The 19095-nt window shown below is 36.2% G+C and overlaps 3 protein-coding genes across 4 annotated transcripts; all 3 read right to left on the minus strand.

The window, feature by feature from the left end:
• Positions 1-1037: 1037 nt before the first annotated feature.
• LOC130719669 (uncharacterized) lies at positions 1038-2600 on the minus strand. The gene has a single exon (XM_057570279.1). The coding sequence runs from the start codon at positions 2598-2600 to the stop codon at positions 1038-1040; it is 1563 nt and encodes a 520-aa protein (XP_057426262.1).
• Positions 2601-2837: 237 nt separating this feature from the next.
• On the minus strand, positions 2838-7466 carry LOC130718700 (protein PIN-LIKES 3-like). Of its 2 annotated transcripts, none has more exons than XM_057569330.1 (11): positions 7131-7466; positions 6857-7031; positions 6051-6130; positions 5809-5933; positions 5404-5525; positions 5000-5245; positions 4474-4578; positions 4087-4187; positions 3813-3865; positions 3513-3698; positions 2838-3177 (listed from the first exon to the last, which is right to left on the minus strand). In XM_057569330.1, the coding sequence occupies exons 2-11, from the start codon at positions 6989-6991 to the stop codon at positions 3053-3055; spliced, it is 1278 nt and encodes a 425-aa protein (XP_057425313.1). In that variant the 5' UTR covers positions 6992-7031; positions 7131-7466; the 3' UTR covers positions 2838-3052. The 2 variants fall into 2 exon arrangements, with proteins under 2 accessions (XP_057425313.1, XP_057425312.1); XM_057569329.1 differs by having other exon boundaries at positions 6857-7035.
• Positions 7467-8209: 743 nt separating this feature from the next.
• On the minus strand, positions 8210-18784 carry LOC130717859 (protein NRT1/ PTR FAMILY 5.2-like). The gene is made up of 4 exons (XM_057568238.1): positions 18531-18784; positions 13129-13346; positions 10185-10750; positions 8210-9554 (listed from the first exon to the last, which is right to left on the minus strand). The coding sequence occupies exons 1-4, from the start codon at positions 18643-18645 to the stop codon at positions 8681-8683; spliced, it is 1773 nt and encodes a 590-aa protein (XP_057424221.1). The 5' UTR covers positions 18646-18784; the 3' UTR covers positions 8210-8680.
• Between the last annotated feature and the right edge of the window lie 311 nt (positions 18785-19095).

Genomic DNA, 19095 nt, shown 5'->3' on the forward strand with positions numbered 1-19095 from the left:
CTTCCTGCAACCTACGTTCTAGTTGAACCAGGCTGGAAGTGGTAAATGAATCCTGCTCGCGTTGAACTCCCTTCAAACGACCCTCCACAAGTCTTTTGCGGCGAAAAATATTCCCAAAAACCTGCTCATTAAATGATAAAGAATCAACCTGCACTCGGTAAAGCTTTGCCTGGATATTGCCCCCTGGAGACCTCCAAGCATTCGACACAACTTCCTTGTACTGGTCATGAGCTGTCCACGCTGCGAGAAACCGAAATGGACGCTCATGGGGTATTGACGAACATGCATCACAGTGAACAAGAATCGGATTGTGATCTGAGTACATCCGAGTGAGTACCTCAACATAACCCTCCGGGAAAGCATGTCGCCACTCAATGTCACCCACAGCTCTATCCAAACGCTTGGAGATTTTTAGATACCCATGCTCTTTTCTATGCCAAGTAAAGAATCCTCCTTTTGCTTCCAAATCCACTAAATTACAAGCTTCCAGAACAGCAGCGAATTGCATGGCTCGATTATGATGAAACGCTCCTCCTCTAACTTCTGACGGAAGTAGTATCTCATTAAAATCGCCCACCACCATCCATGGATCAGTGATGCTAGTTCTCAACTGCTGTAAATGATCCCAAAGTTCTATGCGCCTCCCCGGTATTGGACTCGCATACACAGCTGTGCAAGTCCAAGAATACGCTCCTATCGTGCACCTGAAAGTAATAGCCTGAGAATGTGAACATACACACTGTAGAGATACTTTGCTGCCCTGGTTTACCATAACCCATATTCCTCCACTTTGCCCACGAGCCTCCTCAAGACAAGCCAAAGAATAGCCATTCGTCCTTCAAAACAATTCTGAATGGCGAAACTGACAATGCGTCTCCACAAGGATCAAGACATCCGGTTTGGATCGACGAATAAATTCCTTCAATGCTAATTTAGAGTTAGCATTCATCGCTCCTCTTATGTTCCACATGAACACTGTAAAATCCTCAAAACCTAACATGGGAAACAATTTGAGGAGAAGTGCCAGAGCATGGCTATCATGCTCCACCATGATCTTTAAAGATAACATCCTTTGGCAAGACTATGTTGTCAAAGGTTCTGCGTTCCATAGAAGCATTGCCCAAAAGCTGAGCTCCAGGAGCTTCCCCATTATCGGGTCTGGTCTTACCCACCGGCGGCAACCCTCCATGCCCACTACTGGTTGCACCACTCAACGGGGTCCCTTGTGGAAAAATTAATTTCCTCGTCTGGCCTTGCTGCTGACTCATCTGCTTGGCTTGAATTCCACCATCATTCATCAAACCTACATGCATGTTATTCTCTCCATGCCCAGTTCCATTGTTTCCTAATGTCTGCGGCTTTGCATTCCGAGGACGTTTACGGTATTGTACTGAACCACTAGAATAGGAATACTCCTTATTACTAGCAGTTGGCAAATCATTGGAGATATTATTGCCACCTTTTTTGCTAACCCCCAATGTATTCCCTGCAGCTTTGGATTTGTTTCCTTTCCCAGTGAACTGGAAATATTCCTCCTTACTTGGTGCCACTTTCTTAGGTTTGTTTCTTTTTCTTTCCACTTTCAGCCACTCTCCATGTGCTGAGTCCGGGCATTTCTCAGGAACATTATTATTCCCTTGAATCTCGGCTGATTGCAAATTAGGGGTTTCACACCCCTGTGACTGCCCCGCTGGCGTGTCAACCTGCGCCGTCATCACCTCAGTAACTGTTACAGCCACCGCCGCGTTAGGAACCCCTTCAGCCTGTTGCTTAGGCTGAGTTTGCACCGGCGACGCCGAGCAGTTGCGAGTTAAGTGGCCATAACAGCCACAAGCTCCACACAACAAATGCAGGCCTTCGTATTCCACTTTATACCAAGTACCACGCAATCGAATCATTCCCACCACCGGTTCACTCAAGTCAATCTCTACGCACACGCGAGCAAAGCGACCCTTATGCATATCGACAGTGTTCATATCAACCTTGATTGGCTTCCCCACACCCTTGGCCAGCGTCATCAATATCTTCCTATGATAGAACTGTAGTCCGAGCCCAGGTATACGAATCCATACAGCCGTCGTATTAATCTTAGAGTCCGCCGCCACAAAGTCCGACGTCCACGGTTTCACTGATAAGTAATGATCAAAGATCATCCATGGCGCTCCAGTGAGAACCTTCACCTTATCCTCTTGTGAATCAAATTTCACAAAGAAATACCCATTATGAACCTCAATGACTTCAAAACTACCATGCAGTTTCCATAGGGACTTCAATCTCTCACACAGAGTTCGGTAGCCAATCTTCTTTCCCAAGAGCTTAATCACCAAACAATCTTCAAACGGATGGAAAATAGACTTATACGCAGTGTCATCCATGTCAAAAGACGGGAATAGCCGATTGCCTTCCACGAGATCCATCTTCATCACCCCAGTCTCCAGCAAATCCACTTCCTCCGGAATCAAAACTGGCTTGACTCCCAACACTTTCTCCTTAAACGTGGGCTTACGTATCGGTGGCGCCTCTGTCTGTTTCATAGGCTCCTGCGCAAGCTCTGAGTCCTCCATCTGAATCTCATTCCGGCCATCACTCGCGTCCCCCATGATGGAGAGCAAAGTAGCAAAAAAAAAAAAACCGTCTAGATGGTTATGCTTCGTTAAAAAAACAATATATGTTAATTTACTATGTACTTGTTTCAAAAAAAAATTACTATGTACGAAAAAAGAGATATATGAATTATTTGAATAATTATATATTGCACTTATTTTCATTACTCTTAGTTTTCCTTTTATTGTTTTTTTTATTATACTCTCAATCCAAACAACTTAAAAATCGCCAAATTTTTCACTTATATTCTTTTCTCCCATTTTAACCTCTCATTTTCACTTTTATGTTGATACAGAGCATAAATGCTTTTCTCTACTTGTACATATAGCAAATCCTTGGAATCTACATACCTTCTCTCTGTCCTATATTTTTTTTTTCTAACTAAGGTGCAGCCATAAGTTGCTCTAACAAGATAGATTTGAGACATCACAAAAGGATAGCAAGACAACTATAGTACTAGCCACATGAAGAATGAGCACCATAGAGTGAGCGAAACTGAGGCGCAGCCATAAGTTGCAAGCAGAATGACTGAGCATTCACTCTTACCAACTCCAAATAATTGAGTAATTGTACCTGGATCATACATAAAAACTAGTATAATTTTGAGAAGAGTTTGTAAAACAAGAGGTAGCTCAATTCTTATTAGCAGCTAAAAAGGGAGTAATAACATCGATTGTTCATGTTAAAAAAACTATTGTGATTCCCTTCAAATGTTTTCAGCTTAATATATTCTGTTCAAGCATGGAAGATCATAAATATGGAGCCAAAAATTGCAGAGGATATCAAATCTTCCAGAAATCAAAACTTTTAGGATGACAGAATCTATCAGTTTTTCATGCCGTTTCTTTAAAATCCCACAATAGATAGTACTAAAGATTAGAACTCTTCTGGAACTAGTATATACTAACCTATGTTTATTGCAGGTGGGAGTGCAAATTGAAGAAGTAACACAAACTGATATAACGGATCATGGTGGACAAAGCCAAAATGCACTGAAGCTTTAACAATCACAACACCTAACATTGGCAATGCTACATATCTGACCACAAGGATCCCAACAATGAGTCTAAGCGGCATGCTTGACTTCTTCAAACCTGAAAATTTTCGCCTATCTGTCATTAAACTCATTATAGACACAACTACTTACCATATCAAATTTACTCAAGTTAATGAAACAAATGAAATTTTTTTATTCGAGTCATTACTACCATTAAGAAGATTTGCCCCAACAATCAAGGTGATAGATGGAATTGCTGCATCACTGCAAACCAGGAAAAAAAATATTAAACATATAAAGTTGACTGAAAATTCAGGCGGTCAGGCCTAAATGTGCTAACAAGTCTTTTTGGTGTCAATAATATCAACCAGATTAATATCATTGTTAATCATCATTAGAAGTAACCTCTATGTCTTAGTCTAGTTGTGAATACAAGAAAAATAGATTTAGCCATCATCATCATCAAGATGCCAAAGTCTAGTTACCCGAGCATGGATGCAGAGTCTTGCACAACGCGAAGAGGAGCATTATCACCAATTAGTGCCCTTCGGAGTTCAGGGACAGTTCCAATAATTAAACCAACAACCTGGCATGTGTAGCAGGAAAAGAGAAGCTAAGCTAGTCATGAGATTGCAAATAATCTAGTTTTGCAAATCATTAATGAAGAGAAAACTCCTCAATTAACCAAAATTTTCCTCTGTTAGATTAGAAATGCTTTTAAACATTATTGATTAGAATTGAAGAAATGAGCTCCTTTCTGTGCACCATTCATTTGTTTATGTAACTTGTTTCCTTCATTATAAATATTATACCCTCTCTTTTACTGTTTTGAGGATCAATTAAAACTATAACGAAGAGAAGGGATGGGATACCGATCCGATGGTTGATGGTGCTAAGAATGCCTTCAGTTGGACCTTTTCTGACGATGCTTTTATTCGTTTCATAATCTTCTCTGCCCAATTTTCACCTGTAAAACTCTGGAAAAATGTAAGATTATAACTATGATAAAATATTCTAGTAGTTCACTAAGGAGAAGTGCTCACACTCTCTAAAGATAGTGTAAATGAGCTAGGAGTATATACAGTAATCTCATTGCAGTTTGAACATATTATCCCTGATATCATTTTTTCTCCAGATGCAAATAGCTTGCAAATATCACAGTGCATGAATCATCTCGCACTTATTTTCATGTTTATCACAAATATTTTACACAACTTAATACCAATTACAAAACCTCAATCTTCCAATTCAATAGAATTTTTTTTATTGTAACCTTGAATTAGGAAGAGGAAACAATTGGTGACTCCACTGATGACAGATCCTTAAGGGTTAAAAATACACATAATGCAGAAAGATGCACATAATGTTAATTATCTTAGAATATATATATAGAACAACCTTTGCTTCCCCTTCAGGCACTGTGCACTCAATTTCAAGTTGATTCACATTAGCATTGGTCTTGGAGCTACCCACAGCTGTGACTAAGGTTCCTTGGGAACATTTTGAAGGGTTTTCAGGTTTCATTTCTGGTTGAGAAACAGGATATCCTACAGTACAATTGTTATTGACTTCCACTACATCATAACTGCATGAGTATACTCGGACGATGTTGTACACATATGACCATAAGAAAATGGCTCCTATCTGTAAAAGGAAAAAAAAAGTGAGAGATGAGAAATATGGTTAAGAATTTCTCCATTTCCTCTATGATGAGCATATTACTGTCTGTTTTTGGTTACAATATAACTGTCTAAATAGCCATATAATGTCGAAATTTCCAAAATATAAATAATAGGTCATACTGCCATTGAGAGAGAAGCATATGCTAGGCCATTCTTGTAACAAACATCACCAGCTCCAAAAGGACTGTTTCTTTCTTTACAGACAGCAAGAACTATAATGAAAACCAAACTCCCCAGATTCCCTGTGAATATCAAATGCAAATTATAAATAGAAAAACATTTTCAGTCTCAGATTTTTAGCATAGCTGCATAGGTCATTAAAGGGGAGCCTTGGCGCAATTGTAAGAAGCTACTGTTATGTGACTGCGGTCACAGGTTTAAGTCCTGGAAATAACCTCTGGAGTTAAAAGCAAGGTAATGCTGTTTACAATAGATCACATGGTCAGACTCTTCCTCGGACCCTGCACATAGCAGAAGCTTTAATGCACCAGACTGCCCTTTTTCAGACTCGGTAAGTAAACCTACCTGCAGAGCAGCACCCCAACACAAGGCCTTGCATATCATGAGGAGCTCTAGTTATTTTTACCAGCAACCATCCAAGTGCTGTCCCAATGACAAATGTGAGAAGAATATTTAACGGCATGAACCACCTATATGATTTATGAAAACTTTCACCAAACTAACTTGTAGGAAAAGATAATAAATGTCAAAAATGAAAAGGGAAATTAAAAATTTAGAAAATGCAGAGTGGAGAGAACCAAACATACAGTGAAAGCATGCTTTTAAATGTTATGCTTTTGGCCAAGTTGCTGCAAACAAGAGCTGGACTGAAGACAAAATATACAATCTGTTGAAAAGGGGAGCCTCAAGTTAGTTTCAAAGTCACCAAATGAAAATACATCAAGGGGCAAAAGAGGTGAGAACAAAGGCAAGAATGATTATTTGTTCACACCATAATATTGGCTTGATGTACATCATGGAAAAATTAGCTTCATTTATCACAATAGATATGCTTTTGACTCCAACCTTTTTTAGGATCATGAATTCATGATAGATATGTTATGGCGCAAATACTACATGACTCATGACAATTTTTTGTGTGTTTGTGACATTTCACTGCTGGACAAGTATCTTATTGTATCTGAATATCTATATCTATACAGCATAACATGACTATTATCCTTCTCTTAATTCTTATTACAGGAAATATAAAGCAGACAACTAAACACAGATTAGGGTTACACTATATTATTTAATCATTAAAGGTAACAAACTATCTAATATTGCTAACAACTAACATTTGCCTATAAAAAAAACAAACCTTCTAATATTGTTGTACTTAATTGCTCTCTTAAGTCAACTCAGGTGCGGTGAAGGCCAAAGTTCTCTACAAGAATCCAACTCCTAATGATCGAATTCTTGATCTAGGGTTTCAAACAATCACTTTTAACCACTACGACCACCGACTGGCACTCGTCGGGTATACTATCTATTGAATAATGATTGTACAACATCATAAAAGTTAGTTTAACTATTAAAGAGAGAAGGGGGGGGGGGGTGAATTGAAACATACTGTATTCAAGTGCCTCCTTTCTTTCTCCCCTAGTACTTCAAAGCGATCCAATGCAAGAAATGCCCCAACAGCCGTAACCAAGAGCACCTTAAGAATAGGCATCAATGCAGTAACAAAGAGCTCCCAGAAATCCATATATAGCTTCTTTCTTGTTTATGATTTAAAATGGAAACACCTGTCTATTACATTTTCAAATTAACGTTCACTGTACTTTATATAAACAAAATCATAGAGTAAAAATATCAAATCATCACAGATAAAATAATTTGAGTACCAGCAGGTTCTATAAGAAGTTGGTATTCCTGGCAGCACACATATCAGTGACCCATTGATAATGATAAATGTTGTAGAATTCGGTGTGACTATCCAAATTTGGAGCAGATATCCTAACTTCAAATCAAGTGAGTCATAGATTTATTTACAAATGTATGAGAATGAATTAGGTGATGGCGAGGGCTTAATTAGAATGTTTGCAAAGGGTGTTTTTGGTGAAAATGAACAAAAGTGACATGCACACTGTGACAAGTGCTAAAGCAGTAATTAATGAATGTGTTGTTGTTGGTTGAATGGAAATCACAAGTGAGAAAAAAATGGAGAACGAAGCGAAATCCCAGATGCAGTTAGGTGCTGGTAATTTGGAACTGTTCTGTCAGTTTTAAGTTTTCTGGGCCTGGGCCTGGGCTGGAGCCTAGAGAGACCATATTTTTGTACAGATAGTTTCACAAAAACAAAAGGTCAAAAGAATGTGAACACAAAAAAACACTTTTTTTAGCAAAAATAAAGTTTAAAAAAGTCTTAATATTTTTTTTCCTATGCATAAAAGATTAGGTGAGTTTGGTTGCGGTCACCACCACGGGCAGGACATGCCTCCGAGAGCACATGTCGCTTACAGAGGTACTTACAGATCGTCAACCAACACAACCTAAATATCGGTAGTGAAAATTGAACACACAACCTTCTGAAGTGAAGTGGTATGTTCTTACCAAATAATGGAGCTTAAAAAGTCTTAATCTAATTTAAGCAAATAGATTTGGTTTTTGTATGATATAGACCATAAACCCCTAATATGTAGCCACCCATATTCGTAGTCACAAACTTTAGGAATTGATTTAATTAAAACAAAACTTTATTTATTAAAATGATAAAAGAATAGTTTATCCATCCAACAGGTGTCGGTCGCAGTAGTAAAGTGATTGTTTGAACCCTTAGATTAAGAGTTCAATTTCTAGGAGTCGCACTCTTAAGAGATCTTTGACCTTCACCACACCCAGGTCAAAATTGCAACATCAATTTAACAATTAAAAAAAAAAGAATAGTTTTTTTCTAGTTTTAGTTTTTCCTAAAATTCTATCGTTTACATCTAAAATTTCACTTGAATTTCATTTAAGTAACATGTCATCTAAATGAAGGTTGGGTCAAGTACATCTCTAGAAGTCTTTTCAAAAAGAAAAAAAAAAGTACATCTCTAGAAGTTTTACTTTCTATAGCAAATCTAATCAGAACACACTATACAGTTCATAATTTAACTCACTCTAAATACAAGGATACTTATAACAAAATAGATTTAAGAGAAGATGTTATTTTGTGGTGCTGGTGACTTTTCTCAAAGGTTGCACAGGATAAGGAAAAATGATCCTCCCGATAACTCTATCTTGATTAGATTCTCTTCTGAAGTGACCTCCAATTAACAAAACCATCCCAAGGTTGCACTTGCACACACATTTTCACACATCTAGCTCTTTGGCTATCCAAAGTGTACCTATAGCAGTAGTGGAATTTTTGGATCTTAATCTTCTTCAAATATAGATATATCTACCTAGTCCACTAATCCCTTGGTATTACATAGTTTGACACTGTCTTTTCCTTCAGTTCTTTAGCAAGCACTTCTATGGAATCAGAAACTTCAGCCTTATACACATAGAACCTCGAAACAACCAAGAAGAAGATGAAGTTCAGGAAGTTGAGCACCGCAAAAAACGCGTAGTAGTAATCAAGGTGAGACTCATTCAGATTGTTCAAAATCCACCCTCTGCTGCCATGTTCCCGAGTGACGCGCGAAACTGTTGAGAGAAGAAATGAACTGATGAAATTGCCAAGGGCTATGGTAGTTGTGGAATATGAAGTCCCAATACTCTTCATGGTCTCTGGTGCCTGATCATAGAAAAACTCGATTTTCGCAACCTCTAAGAAAGCATCAGCAGTTCCCATAAGTATGAACTGAGGAAGCAAAATGAAAATGCTTATAGGAACTTGTCCTCCGCTCTCAACTACCCCATGATCTTTCGCGACTCGAAGTCGATAACTTTCAGTCACAGATGCAGTGATCATAACCACTATGTGGATTACCATGCCAATTCCCATTCTTTGAAGAAGGGTAATCCCTCTAGGATTCTTGGTGAACTTTTTCATAATATTGACAAAGAAACGGTCATAGAGCACAACACAGACAAGCAAGGACACAGTAACAAATGCACCTAAACTTGCTGGGGGGATTTTGAAGCTTCCTATGTGTCTGTCAAGAGTAGTTCCTTGCTTTACAAAGAGAGTGTTTATCTGAGCTATCATTGTACTAGGAACAAATGTAGCAACCAAGATTGGGACCATTCTCAGCATTTGCTTTGTTTCCTCTACTTGTGTAACACTGCATAACATCCAAGGACTAGTAGAACCTGTTTTCACACATGCCTTGTCAAGGAACCTACATACATATGTTTCAATTTGTCAGCACATTACAATTGTGGATGAAAATCTTCTGTACCATTTTCATGCCTCACGTCCCACCAATAAAATTTTGACATGTCACTTAAAACAACCAACGTGGATCCGCTGCAACTATTTTCTATACAGCTCCCTGATCCAAATTCTTGATCCTTGATTCTTACATTAAATGGATATAATTGATTAGTGAAAAGTTGAATTCGACAAAAAATTGAAACACTTGTCATTTTCCCGCTGCAAGGAGCAGCAGAGGATCCAAATTCACAACCAACATGAATGGGTCGGTTACAAACTAAGATGACAAAATCTCATTTGTACGATAAGAAATTGGGACAAAAAACTTTGATCCGGCAATTGCATTGTAAAACTGGATCAAGATTTTCTGTTCCCAAATAGTGCTTAATTTTTTGTTCCACTAATAAAATTTTAACATGCCAATAAAAAAAGACATGAGTAGGGCGGTCACAAATTTATAGTGATTTTTAATCATCATGAAAATATTTTATCAATGACACAAAGAATATGAAACACAATTTGGTGAGAAAAGATTTCAATTCAGGCGAACTATGTTCATCAAATGGAGGAGGAAGTAAGATAGATGTTTTTATACCTCAATGTTGGAGTGGACTCAATTCTGTAACTCCCTTTCTTTGCATACTCATCCACATCAAGCTCATACAGTTCTTTAGGATCACGAGGGACATCCACTTTCCATTTCTTGAAAGCAGCCACTATGACCATAGCCATTCTAGTGAAGGTGCTCCCAGCACGCAACTTGTGCCTATAGAAAGGTGTCCCTGCCAAGAATATCAAGATTGACACAGCAAGGCCTAGAGTTGGAAGAGCATAGCCAAGAGTCCAACCCACATTATCTTGGATATACACCAAAACAGTGTTTGCAAAGAGGGTCCCAAAGAAGATGCTGAACATCCACCAATTGAAGAAGGAGAGCTTGTGTGACTTCTCTTTAGGGTGGAAGTCATCAAACTGGTCTGCTCCAATGGTGGAGATGTTGGGCTTGGTTCCACCTGTTCCAACTGCTAGTGTGTATAGTGCGCCATAGAACACTGCTAGCTGAAGTGTTGAGGCTGGTTTGCATTTTGTGACGTCTGTTTCTAAGCATTGAGGTGGTTTTAGGCTTGGAAGGGACACTGCTAGAGTAAGCAGAGACATGCCCTGCCAATGCCACCATAGATGAAATTAAACAATCGAACAATGCCAAAGAATTAACATGACAATTCTTACCAAACAGTAAACACTAAATTTCCTGTCCAAAAGTCTATCACACATGATACATGATAAAATTCCAGTGATAAAATCAACTTTACACGGTTCAAGATAACTAGATCTACATTATGAAGAGAATTTACAATTTCTTTTATATACATATAGAAAAGAAGGTATATAGATGCCAAAAGAACAAAAATTACAGAGGAAACTCAATAACTCCAATATAAGACATTGTATAAATCACGCTAGGAAAAGTTCGGGTTAAATCACCATAATGCTAGGTAGAGTAATAACATTTAAGATAAGTGAACTGAAAAATTTATATTTTTTTATTTATCTTAAATATCATTGAAGTATCTTGAATTAAAGTGATTAAACTCAAACTTTACCTAGAGTCATTTAAAGAACCCTAAATATTAAGCTTTATTTAGAATATTTCTACTAAATAGAGCATAGGAGTGGATTCCAATTCTTGACTTGCCAAATTATCTCTTCCCTAAGGCTTTGTTTGCAGAGTTTGATTTTGGAGTGGAGGAAAGGAAAATGGGAGGCTTATGAGAAGCTCTTATCTTGTTTGAGAGTTTTTAAGAAAGAGGTAATAGTTTGGATAAATTTCAAAACCCTTCAAACACTACAAGAATGGGTTGACTTAATGTCCAAATTTAGTGTCGGCCATGACACTGATGTTAAATTTGATTCCCAAACAATAGAAAAGGAAAAAAAAAAGAACCCTCACTAAAAGTTGTGTCGGCTTGATCGAAACTAATTAGTGTCGCCATTGCATCATTTAGCGTCAGTTGTAACATACGCTAAAGTCACGACCAACGTAACATCTACCCGACAACAACTTGCGGCGGTTATAGACCGATGCTACATTCACTGGTTTGATCCACATGTGTACGACCCACTTTGTGGGTGGGAAAGTTAGCCCCGACACTAATAGTCGTAGACTTCTCCTTCGAGGCTTCCTTATAAGCCTCTCTCTACCCCATCTTACCGAAACCCTATTTTCACTCTTTCACCTTCCTTCGCCCCTCTCCTTGGTCTGCCACCTTTCACCTTGCTTGTCGCCCCTTTCCTGCTCTGCCTCTCTCCTCATCACCCTCCTTTGAAGGGATTTGCAGGGTGAAGGGCTAGGGTTCGAATCCTGGTGAAGGAACTAATTTACTACCAAGTGTGCAAGAGTGAAAATAGGAGCATCTAACTAAAAACTATCCAAATATATTTAGATATGCAAACACTAGCTAGGTGTGAGAAATGAAAATAAGAGATAATTAACATTATGTAAAAAGAGAAACATAAAATATAAGTTAAATGTCTGCACACTATTTGTATATTTATGTATCATGTTCTTGAAATTAGATCTTCCCTACAACTTGTTATTCTTCCTCATCCTACTGGCCCCGCAATCACACCATGTCCTTATCTTGAACTTGATAATCATGGACTTTGGGTGGTGTTTATACCTTCAAACTTACACAAACATGCTAGCTAGCCTGTATGTTGACCTTGACAAATGAAAACCATAGCCAGCAAAATCCAACCACGAAAACAGGGGCCCAATAGCAAATCATATGTATGAAAAGAATCCCACGCTATTGGGACCGGAACTAGCTAGACTAGGACACTTTCCTACTACCTTCATAGAGACACTGTCACGGGGTCAACACTCCACACTTTGACTAATCTTTATATCAACATTAGTCAAAGTTAGTGTGTAACAAAACCTCAATTGAGCTTATCCTTATAAATTATAATGTTTATATTATTAGATTTAATCAATAATTTAACTACAGCAACATCTACATATACGATATCAAAAACATTTTATATTGTACATAAACACAAGCTACTTATCTGTCTTCAAAGTGAATATTCTCATCTATCTTTTAATCTATTAAGTATTAATATTTAATATTATTAAATGTCACAACTTCGATTATTGATTCATCCTGAAAGCTAAGGAAAAGTTCCACACGATGATGTAGTGCTTCAAGATTTCTTTTGTCTTGTATCACTAATATTCAAATGCGTGGATTAGTGTATTATTGGTCCACAGATAGCTACTACTGTCAGTAGCAATCGTCGTAGAGAACTCTTCATTCAAAAAGTTGAAAGAATCATCCACTTACTGTGGTTTTTGTACGTATGTGAGTTGCAATGTTTGCAAACGGAAATAATTCAGCTCAAGCAATATTTTAATCAAGTTCAGTTAACATAGTCGTTCATCACTTCATCTCTTATATTTTCAGTTAATTACTTGAACACTTTGGAAAAGACTTAGTAAAATTAAGTAATGCTAAAATATGGAAAGACTAGCTTACAGAGAGATAGATGGTGGAGGCAATGACAAAAGTCCAATAGCGGCCAAGGTAAGCGTCGGCAACGTAGGCGCCTAATATGGGAGTGATCCAAATTGTCCCAACCCAGTTGGTCACATTGTTTGCAGAAGCCACAGTGCCTTGGTGAAGCTTCTTTGTCAGATAAAGGATCAAATTTGATGATATTCCATAATATGCCATTCTTTCAAATACCTCATACACTGCAATGTATTCATAAACCGCAATTCAATTTTGAGTAAGATTTCTATACATATCAAAAGAGGGTTGTTCATGTGGTAAGAAATATGTATCAATTTCTAGAGGGTGTAATTTATCTTTTCAATGTAAAAAAAAAAGATTGAAGTTGTTCAAGTGTTTATTTAGGCAATTGCATGAGTTATCCATTTTCATATGTGTTCATCAATCCAAAAAATTGAAATCCAATTAAGCTAAAAGCATAACAAATTGATGAAAACTGAAATCTTCAAGAATTTCAGATTTAATTTTCAAAACCGAATAAATTCAATCCAAATTAAATATTATTTATTTGTAAATAGATAATTTTATTTATACATGTATCATATCATGAATACATATATATTTATATCTTTATGTGTTTATATTTATTATATGACACGTGCTTATTTATTAAAATATTTTTGAATAAATAAAGTTCGAAATAATTATTTAATATGCATTAAAATAAACAAATATTATCATAGTTTTTAAATATATTGCTATGATATAACTTATGAATGTTATATTGATGTTATAAATTATTTATCGTTGTATTTATTATTATATAATTTTAAGATTTATATACTATCATCTTAAAGAAAAAAAGTTAAATTAAAACAATAAAATGTAATTCAATCCAAACCCACTATAAATTGGATCAAATCAGATCAGATTTGAATCTAGAGAAAAATCCATTAGATGATATAATAACAAAACTGATGAGATTAAATCGTATGATTTTTCCCTTTAAAATTGGTCCAATTATAAAATACACGAGCACACCTGATTTCCCTTTTTTTTTTGGTACATAGTAAAGGCCATGTTATGTGATGCAATTCATTGTCTTTATTTTGGAAAATTCAAATTACAATTTATTGTGTCATGAAGGGCATGGACATATCTTCATACATACACAAAGAGCAAACTAAACTAGTGAAGGACACCACATTGAGTGGATATGATATATGAGTTTGTTTTACTAATATATTGTTCAAATCCTTTTATTTTGAAACGTGAGACTTTTGTTTACTGACACTTGAATTCTCAAAAATGTTACCCCTTCTAATGATACAATGGTGCCTAATATCAAAGTTGATGCTCAAACCCAGATTGATAGATAACTTCCATTGAGGAAATCGTGGTAACGTAGAGATGATTCACACTTGATGGGAAGAATATTGCGAATTCAAGTATGAAAAAATAATATGAAACCCAAAGGCTAGCAAAGTCTCCTTCAAGAAACGCTAGTCAACCCGATCATAAGCCTTCTCAAGGTCAAGTTTGAACACCAAATTTCCACTTTTCCTGCGAGCCTTCTGCTGATGGTACACAATCTCCTAGAGGGCTTGCCACTATCAACGATTTTCCAGTGAGGTTAAATTCCCAGGTTCCGGATGGAGTTCGATGGATTGGCCATATTACCGGTGCGTACTCGACGGCGACGAGGTACACATCGCTTATCAATCAGCGCATGTCAAATGACCCTGTTGGTACTGGTATTCCTTCATATTGGCTCTGGATTTGGCGCTAGAAAGCTCCCCCGAACTGTGTGCTCTTAGTTTGGCTGGCTGTGCGCGCAAGGTGCACTTCCGACGAATGGTTGTCGTTTTCGAAGGGGAATGGCGGCGTTGGTTGTATGCATTTTGTGTAACAATGGAGATGAAACCGCTTTGCACTACCTTCGAGACTGTGCCATGGCTTCGAGGATCTGAAATCGCATGGGTTTCGCTATAATAGGTCCTCTCTTTCGTCTCCAGGATTGTCGTGCTTGGCTTCGTGGTTTACTTGTGAATTCTAACCTATTATCAGCAGCTATTATGTGGTGGGTTTGGCGTGCAAGGTGCACTTTCTATATGGAAAACAACCATGTAAATCTCCATACAGTAGCTTCCAATATTGTTGTCAAGGCTCGCGATGCCCCTAGTGGCCTTCCGTCATCCCCAAGGTTGGTCAAGTGGCTTCCTCGTGATGCTAATAGCTTTGTTATCAATGTTAATGGCAGTGTGAGGGAGAATCCCAGAAGAGGTGGGTATGGAGGATATTTTTGTAGCGGTGAGGGAAATTGGTTTGGTGGCTTTTATGGGTTTTGGGATGATCCAAACATCTTGCATCAAGAATTGCTTGCAATCTATCATGGTTTGCGGTTGGCTTGGGACCGTGGAGCTTGTGTAGTGGAATGTCAGTTCGATTCTCTTGCTGTTGTGAATCTTGTGAGCTCGGATCCCTATCTGAGGCGCTTGTATGCTTCCCTCATTTGGGATATCAAAGATCTTTTGGGTCGTGCTTGGCAGGTTAATCTGTATCACACTCGATCTCCAGGAGAAGAATGCTTGTGCTGATTTCTTGGCTAAATATGGTGCGCAATAGGATCATGCGCTTGTTACTATTGTGCAGTTGTTGGCGAGGATGAGTTTGTTGTTGTTGGTTGATGTCATTGGTGTCTCCTAGTGAAACTTAGCTCGGGTTTCCTGTTTCTTCTTTTCTTTTTACGAAGAGTACCAAACAAAGATGTACTCATCTGCTAAAAAAATTGTAGTTGTCTCTCTCATCAAATGTATTTCTCGGAAATGGAACTTGTATCATCACCCTTAAGAATTAGTGATAACTTGCTTGCCACTAGCCGAACCCCTTGTAAAAGACCAATCCTAATTTGGTGTAAAATATATCCTATAAATAATTGGGGTAATAGCTAGACAGTACTTGTTTTTTAAACAATATTTTAAAAAAATTACCAAATAAATAAATAAATAAATATAATAAAAAAAAATTATTTCATAAAAGTAAGGTTGTTTTTGTCAATGTGTTTATGACATTATATGGGAGATCTTTATTGTAGTTTTGACATTGCAGCGAGCCACATTATGCATAAACGCCGCTAATTACTATCTCCGTTCCTTATTAACTGTACACTTTGAAGAAAAAAAATTGTTTGTTCCTATATATCTGTCAACTTAGAGTTTCAAGAGGGCTTCAATTGATGTTTTTCCAAGAAATGCTCTTATAGAAACAATAAATGAAGAAAGATAAAATACATTCTAAAGGGTGAAATAGGAAAACAAATAATATTTTTATGAAAATCAACACAATTAATTGTTTTTCTTAATTTGTGTGAATTTTCTCTTCCTAGACAGATGTATAAGAACAGAGGTAGTAATGATGTAGATAAAGAGAGAAAGTGCGATTAATTATGATAAATGAAATTGAAAAGGCCAATTTAACTACTAGACCACTTTAAATTTTTATCATATCAAAGTGATTTTAATATTTCATATCATTATTAACTTTTTACTAACCGGAATCTAGTTGTTTAGATTATAACTTATGTGGTAAGAGTTAGATGACATATGAGTTGGGTAAGGGAGGTCCAGGGTTTAATCCTTAAATGGTGCAATTTATATTTCTGATGTACCAACAAATCATGTCATTTGTAACAAAAAAAAAATTAAATCATGTCATATAAAATAAATTTACAAATATATTCATAAAACTAGTTTCGCGTCAATATTAATGACGCTTTCTCTAAGAGCATCTCCAATGCAAGGTTCTTAGTTCTTATTTTTTAATTAAGAACTGAGTTCTTAACCGCGGGAGGGGATGACGTAAAGTTCTTAGTTCTTAAAAATAAGAACTAGGTCCTTCTATAAGAAGTTTTACTTTTTGAGTTCTTAGCATAAAAAATTAACTTTTCTCTCTCTCATTCATTTAATTTAAGTATTGAATTAGCATTTAAATTTAAATCAAAATAATATGGAAAACAATATACATATAATAGTACTGTGGGACTGAATGAATAGTGCTAAGAACTAAGAACTCATGGTTGGAGCAAAATCTGCAAAAATTTGCTTAAGCACATGTGGCAATACGGACCCACATGAATAGTTCCAAGAACTAGCATTCGAGATGCTCTAAGAACCTAGTTCTTATTTTTAAGAATTAAGAACTTCACGTCATCCCCTTCAGCGGTTAAGAACTGTTTTTAACTCAAAAATAAGAACTTAGAACCTTGCGTTGGACATGCTCTTATATAAGAAGTTTTACTTTTTTTAGTTCTTAGCATAAAAAATTAATTTTGTTCTCTCTCATTCATTTAATTTAAGCATTGAATTAGCATTTAAATTTAAATCAAAATTATATGAAAATAAAAATATTAATATAATGATATTGTGGGACCAGATGAATAATGCTAAGAACTAAAAACTCATTATTGAAGCAAAATTTACATAGAGGTTCTTGAGCACATGTGACAATACGGACCCACATGAATAGTGCTAAAAACTAAGAACTAACATTGGACATGGTTGTCATTAGTGTTCAACGATACTCTAACTCGGTGTTAGAGGTACAATAATGATGCTCTATAATGTTGTAATGTCATAAACACACTTGGTAGCATTCGCGAGTCGAACATCAAACAAAATCTCTTTCTTTCTCACCATTCACATTGCAAAAACAACCTTGCTTTTACAAAATGTTGTTTATTGTTTTTTTAAATATATATATATTATTTTGGGTATAATTATTTTGGGTTGAAGTACCCCTTGTACTTCATTCAATATATACTATCCAGCTTATCAAAAAAAAAAAAAAACTCCCTCCATGGCTCCATTCACAATCTTTTTGTCGGACTCTTAATTATATGACAAGTTTTTTAAGAAAGGTTTTGACAGCTATATGGTATGATGGGTATATATGTAATGTTTTTTATTTTCAGAAATGGTTATTTATGTATTTCTTTTGTTCTAGAGATTAAGACCAAAGTTTTGTCTTGACTTAGGTGTAGAAGTTTTAATTTCTTTAATTTGTTGATTGGTGTCAACGCAACCTATATTATGTTTGACAGGTTAGTCTTGTAGATGAATTACGGTACCCTTTTTACTTTTTTAATGAATTTTTCTTGATTTGTAAAAAAATCTAAATATTTTGTTATTTAAAACATTTTTAAAGTTCATTAATTAATATATAATTTAACTGAATCACTCTTATTTAAAATTGAATTATATTAATAGTGAATGAATATATATGTGCTAAGTGCGGACGAAGGTGATGAAAAATGGAGCAAGCAATAAAATCTTTGAAGAGAACAAAACTCAAAGAGAAGAACCTCCAACATTTCAGAGCAAATTAAACTCTTTGAGAAAGAGAGAGAGATGGGTTATATATATACATACCAACAACAAAGGAGCAAGCTTTCCAACCACCAGTTTTGGATCTAAGAACAGGTTTTCCTTTTAGATTCACAGTTCCATCTTCTGTGTACTCCTCATCCACCCTGCCATCTTCCATAGCTCTCTCTCTATCTGATTCTCTCGTGCTTTTTTTGTTTCTCTCTGAAATGTGCGAACTCAATGCTACACATACACAGCATTTATATATAGTCGGCGTAGGCCCATGATTATTATACTACTATTCAATCTTTTCCTTTCACTTGTCCTCCTCTTTGTCCTGTTTTTTCCAATAAATGTGTCAAATTAGTCAATTCAACATATGGAGTCCATTTAGTGTTGTTTATTTTTGACAGACCATTTACTGTTGTTAAATAATCTAGTATGTCTTAGGTTGATGAATGTCATTTAAAATAAATCGATTAAATTTTATTATTTTATTTATAGTTGTAAATAATTTTATTGATCAATTAGGGTGGAGGTAACTGTCATACCTTATTTGACAATCCCATTTTTTAAAAATAATGAAATTCCGTTTGAATTATTTAAATAGATATTTTATAATAAAGCT

Source organism: Lotus japonicus, chromosome 5 (assembly GCF_012489685.1).
Source record: "Lotus japonicus ecotype B-129 chromosome 5, LjGifu_v1.2".
NCBI lineage: Eukaryota > Viridiplantae > Streptophyta > Magnoliopsida > Fabales > Fabaceae > Lotus > Lotus japonicus.

Excerpts from the sequence above, each read along its gene's own strand:
- LOC130719669 (XM_057570279.1), bottom strand. The coding sequence starts at position 2,600 with ATGGGGGACGCGAGTGATGGCCGGAATGAGATTCAGATGGAGGACTCA.
- LOC130718700 (XM_057569330.1), bottom strand. The coding sequence starts at position 6,991 with ATGGATTTCTGGGAGCTCTTTGTTACTGCATTGATGCCTATTCTTAAG. Across the intron at positions 5,246-5,403 it reads ATGCTTCTCTCTCAATGGCA|ATAGGAGCCATTTTCTTATG; the intron begins GTATGACCTATT and ends TTCCTTTTACAG. Across the intron at positions 4,579-4,999 it reads TGCCTGAAGGGGAAGCAAAG|AGTTTTACAGGTGAAAATTG; the intron begins GTTGTTCTATAT and ends ACATTTTTCCAG.
- LOC130717859 (XM_057568238.1), bottom strand. The coding sequence starts at position 18,645 with ATGGAAGATGGCAGGGTGGATGAGGAGTACACAGAAGATGGAACTGTG. Across the intron at positions 10,751-13,128 it reads CCTCCACCATCTATCTCTCT|GGCATGTCTCTGCTTACTCT; the intron begins GTAAGCTAGTCT and ends TGGCATTGGCAG. Across the intron at positions 9,555-10,184 it reads GAGTCCACTCCAACATTGAG|GTTCCTTGACAAGGCATGTG; the intron begins GTATAAAAACAT and ends ATATGTATGTAG.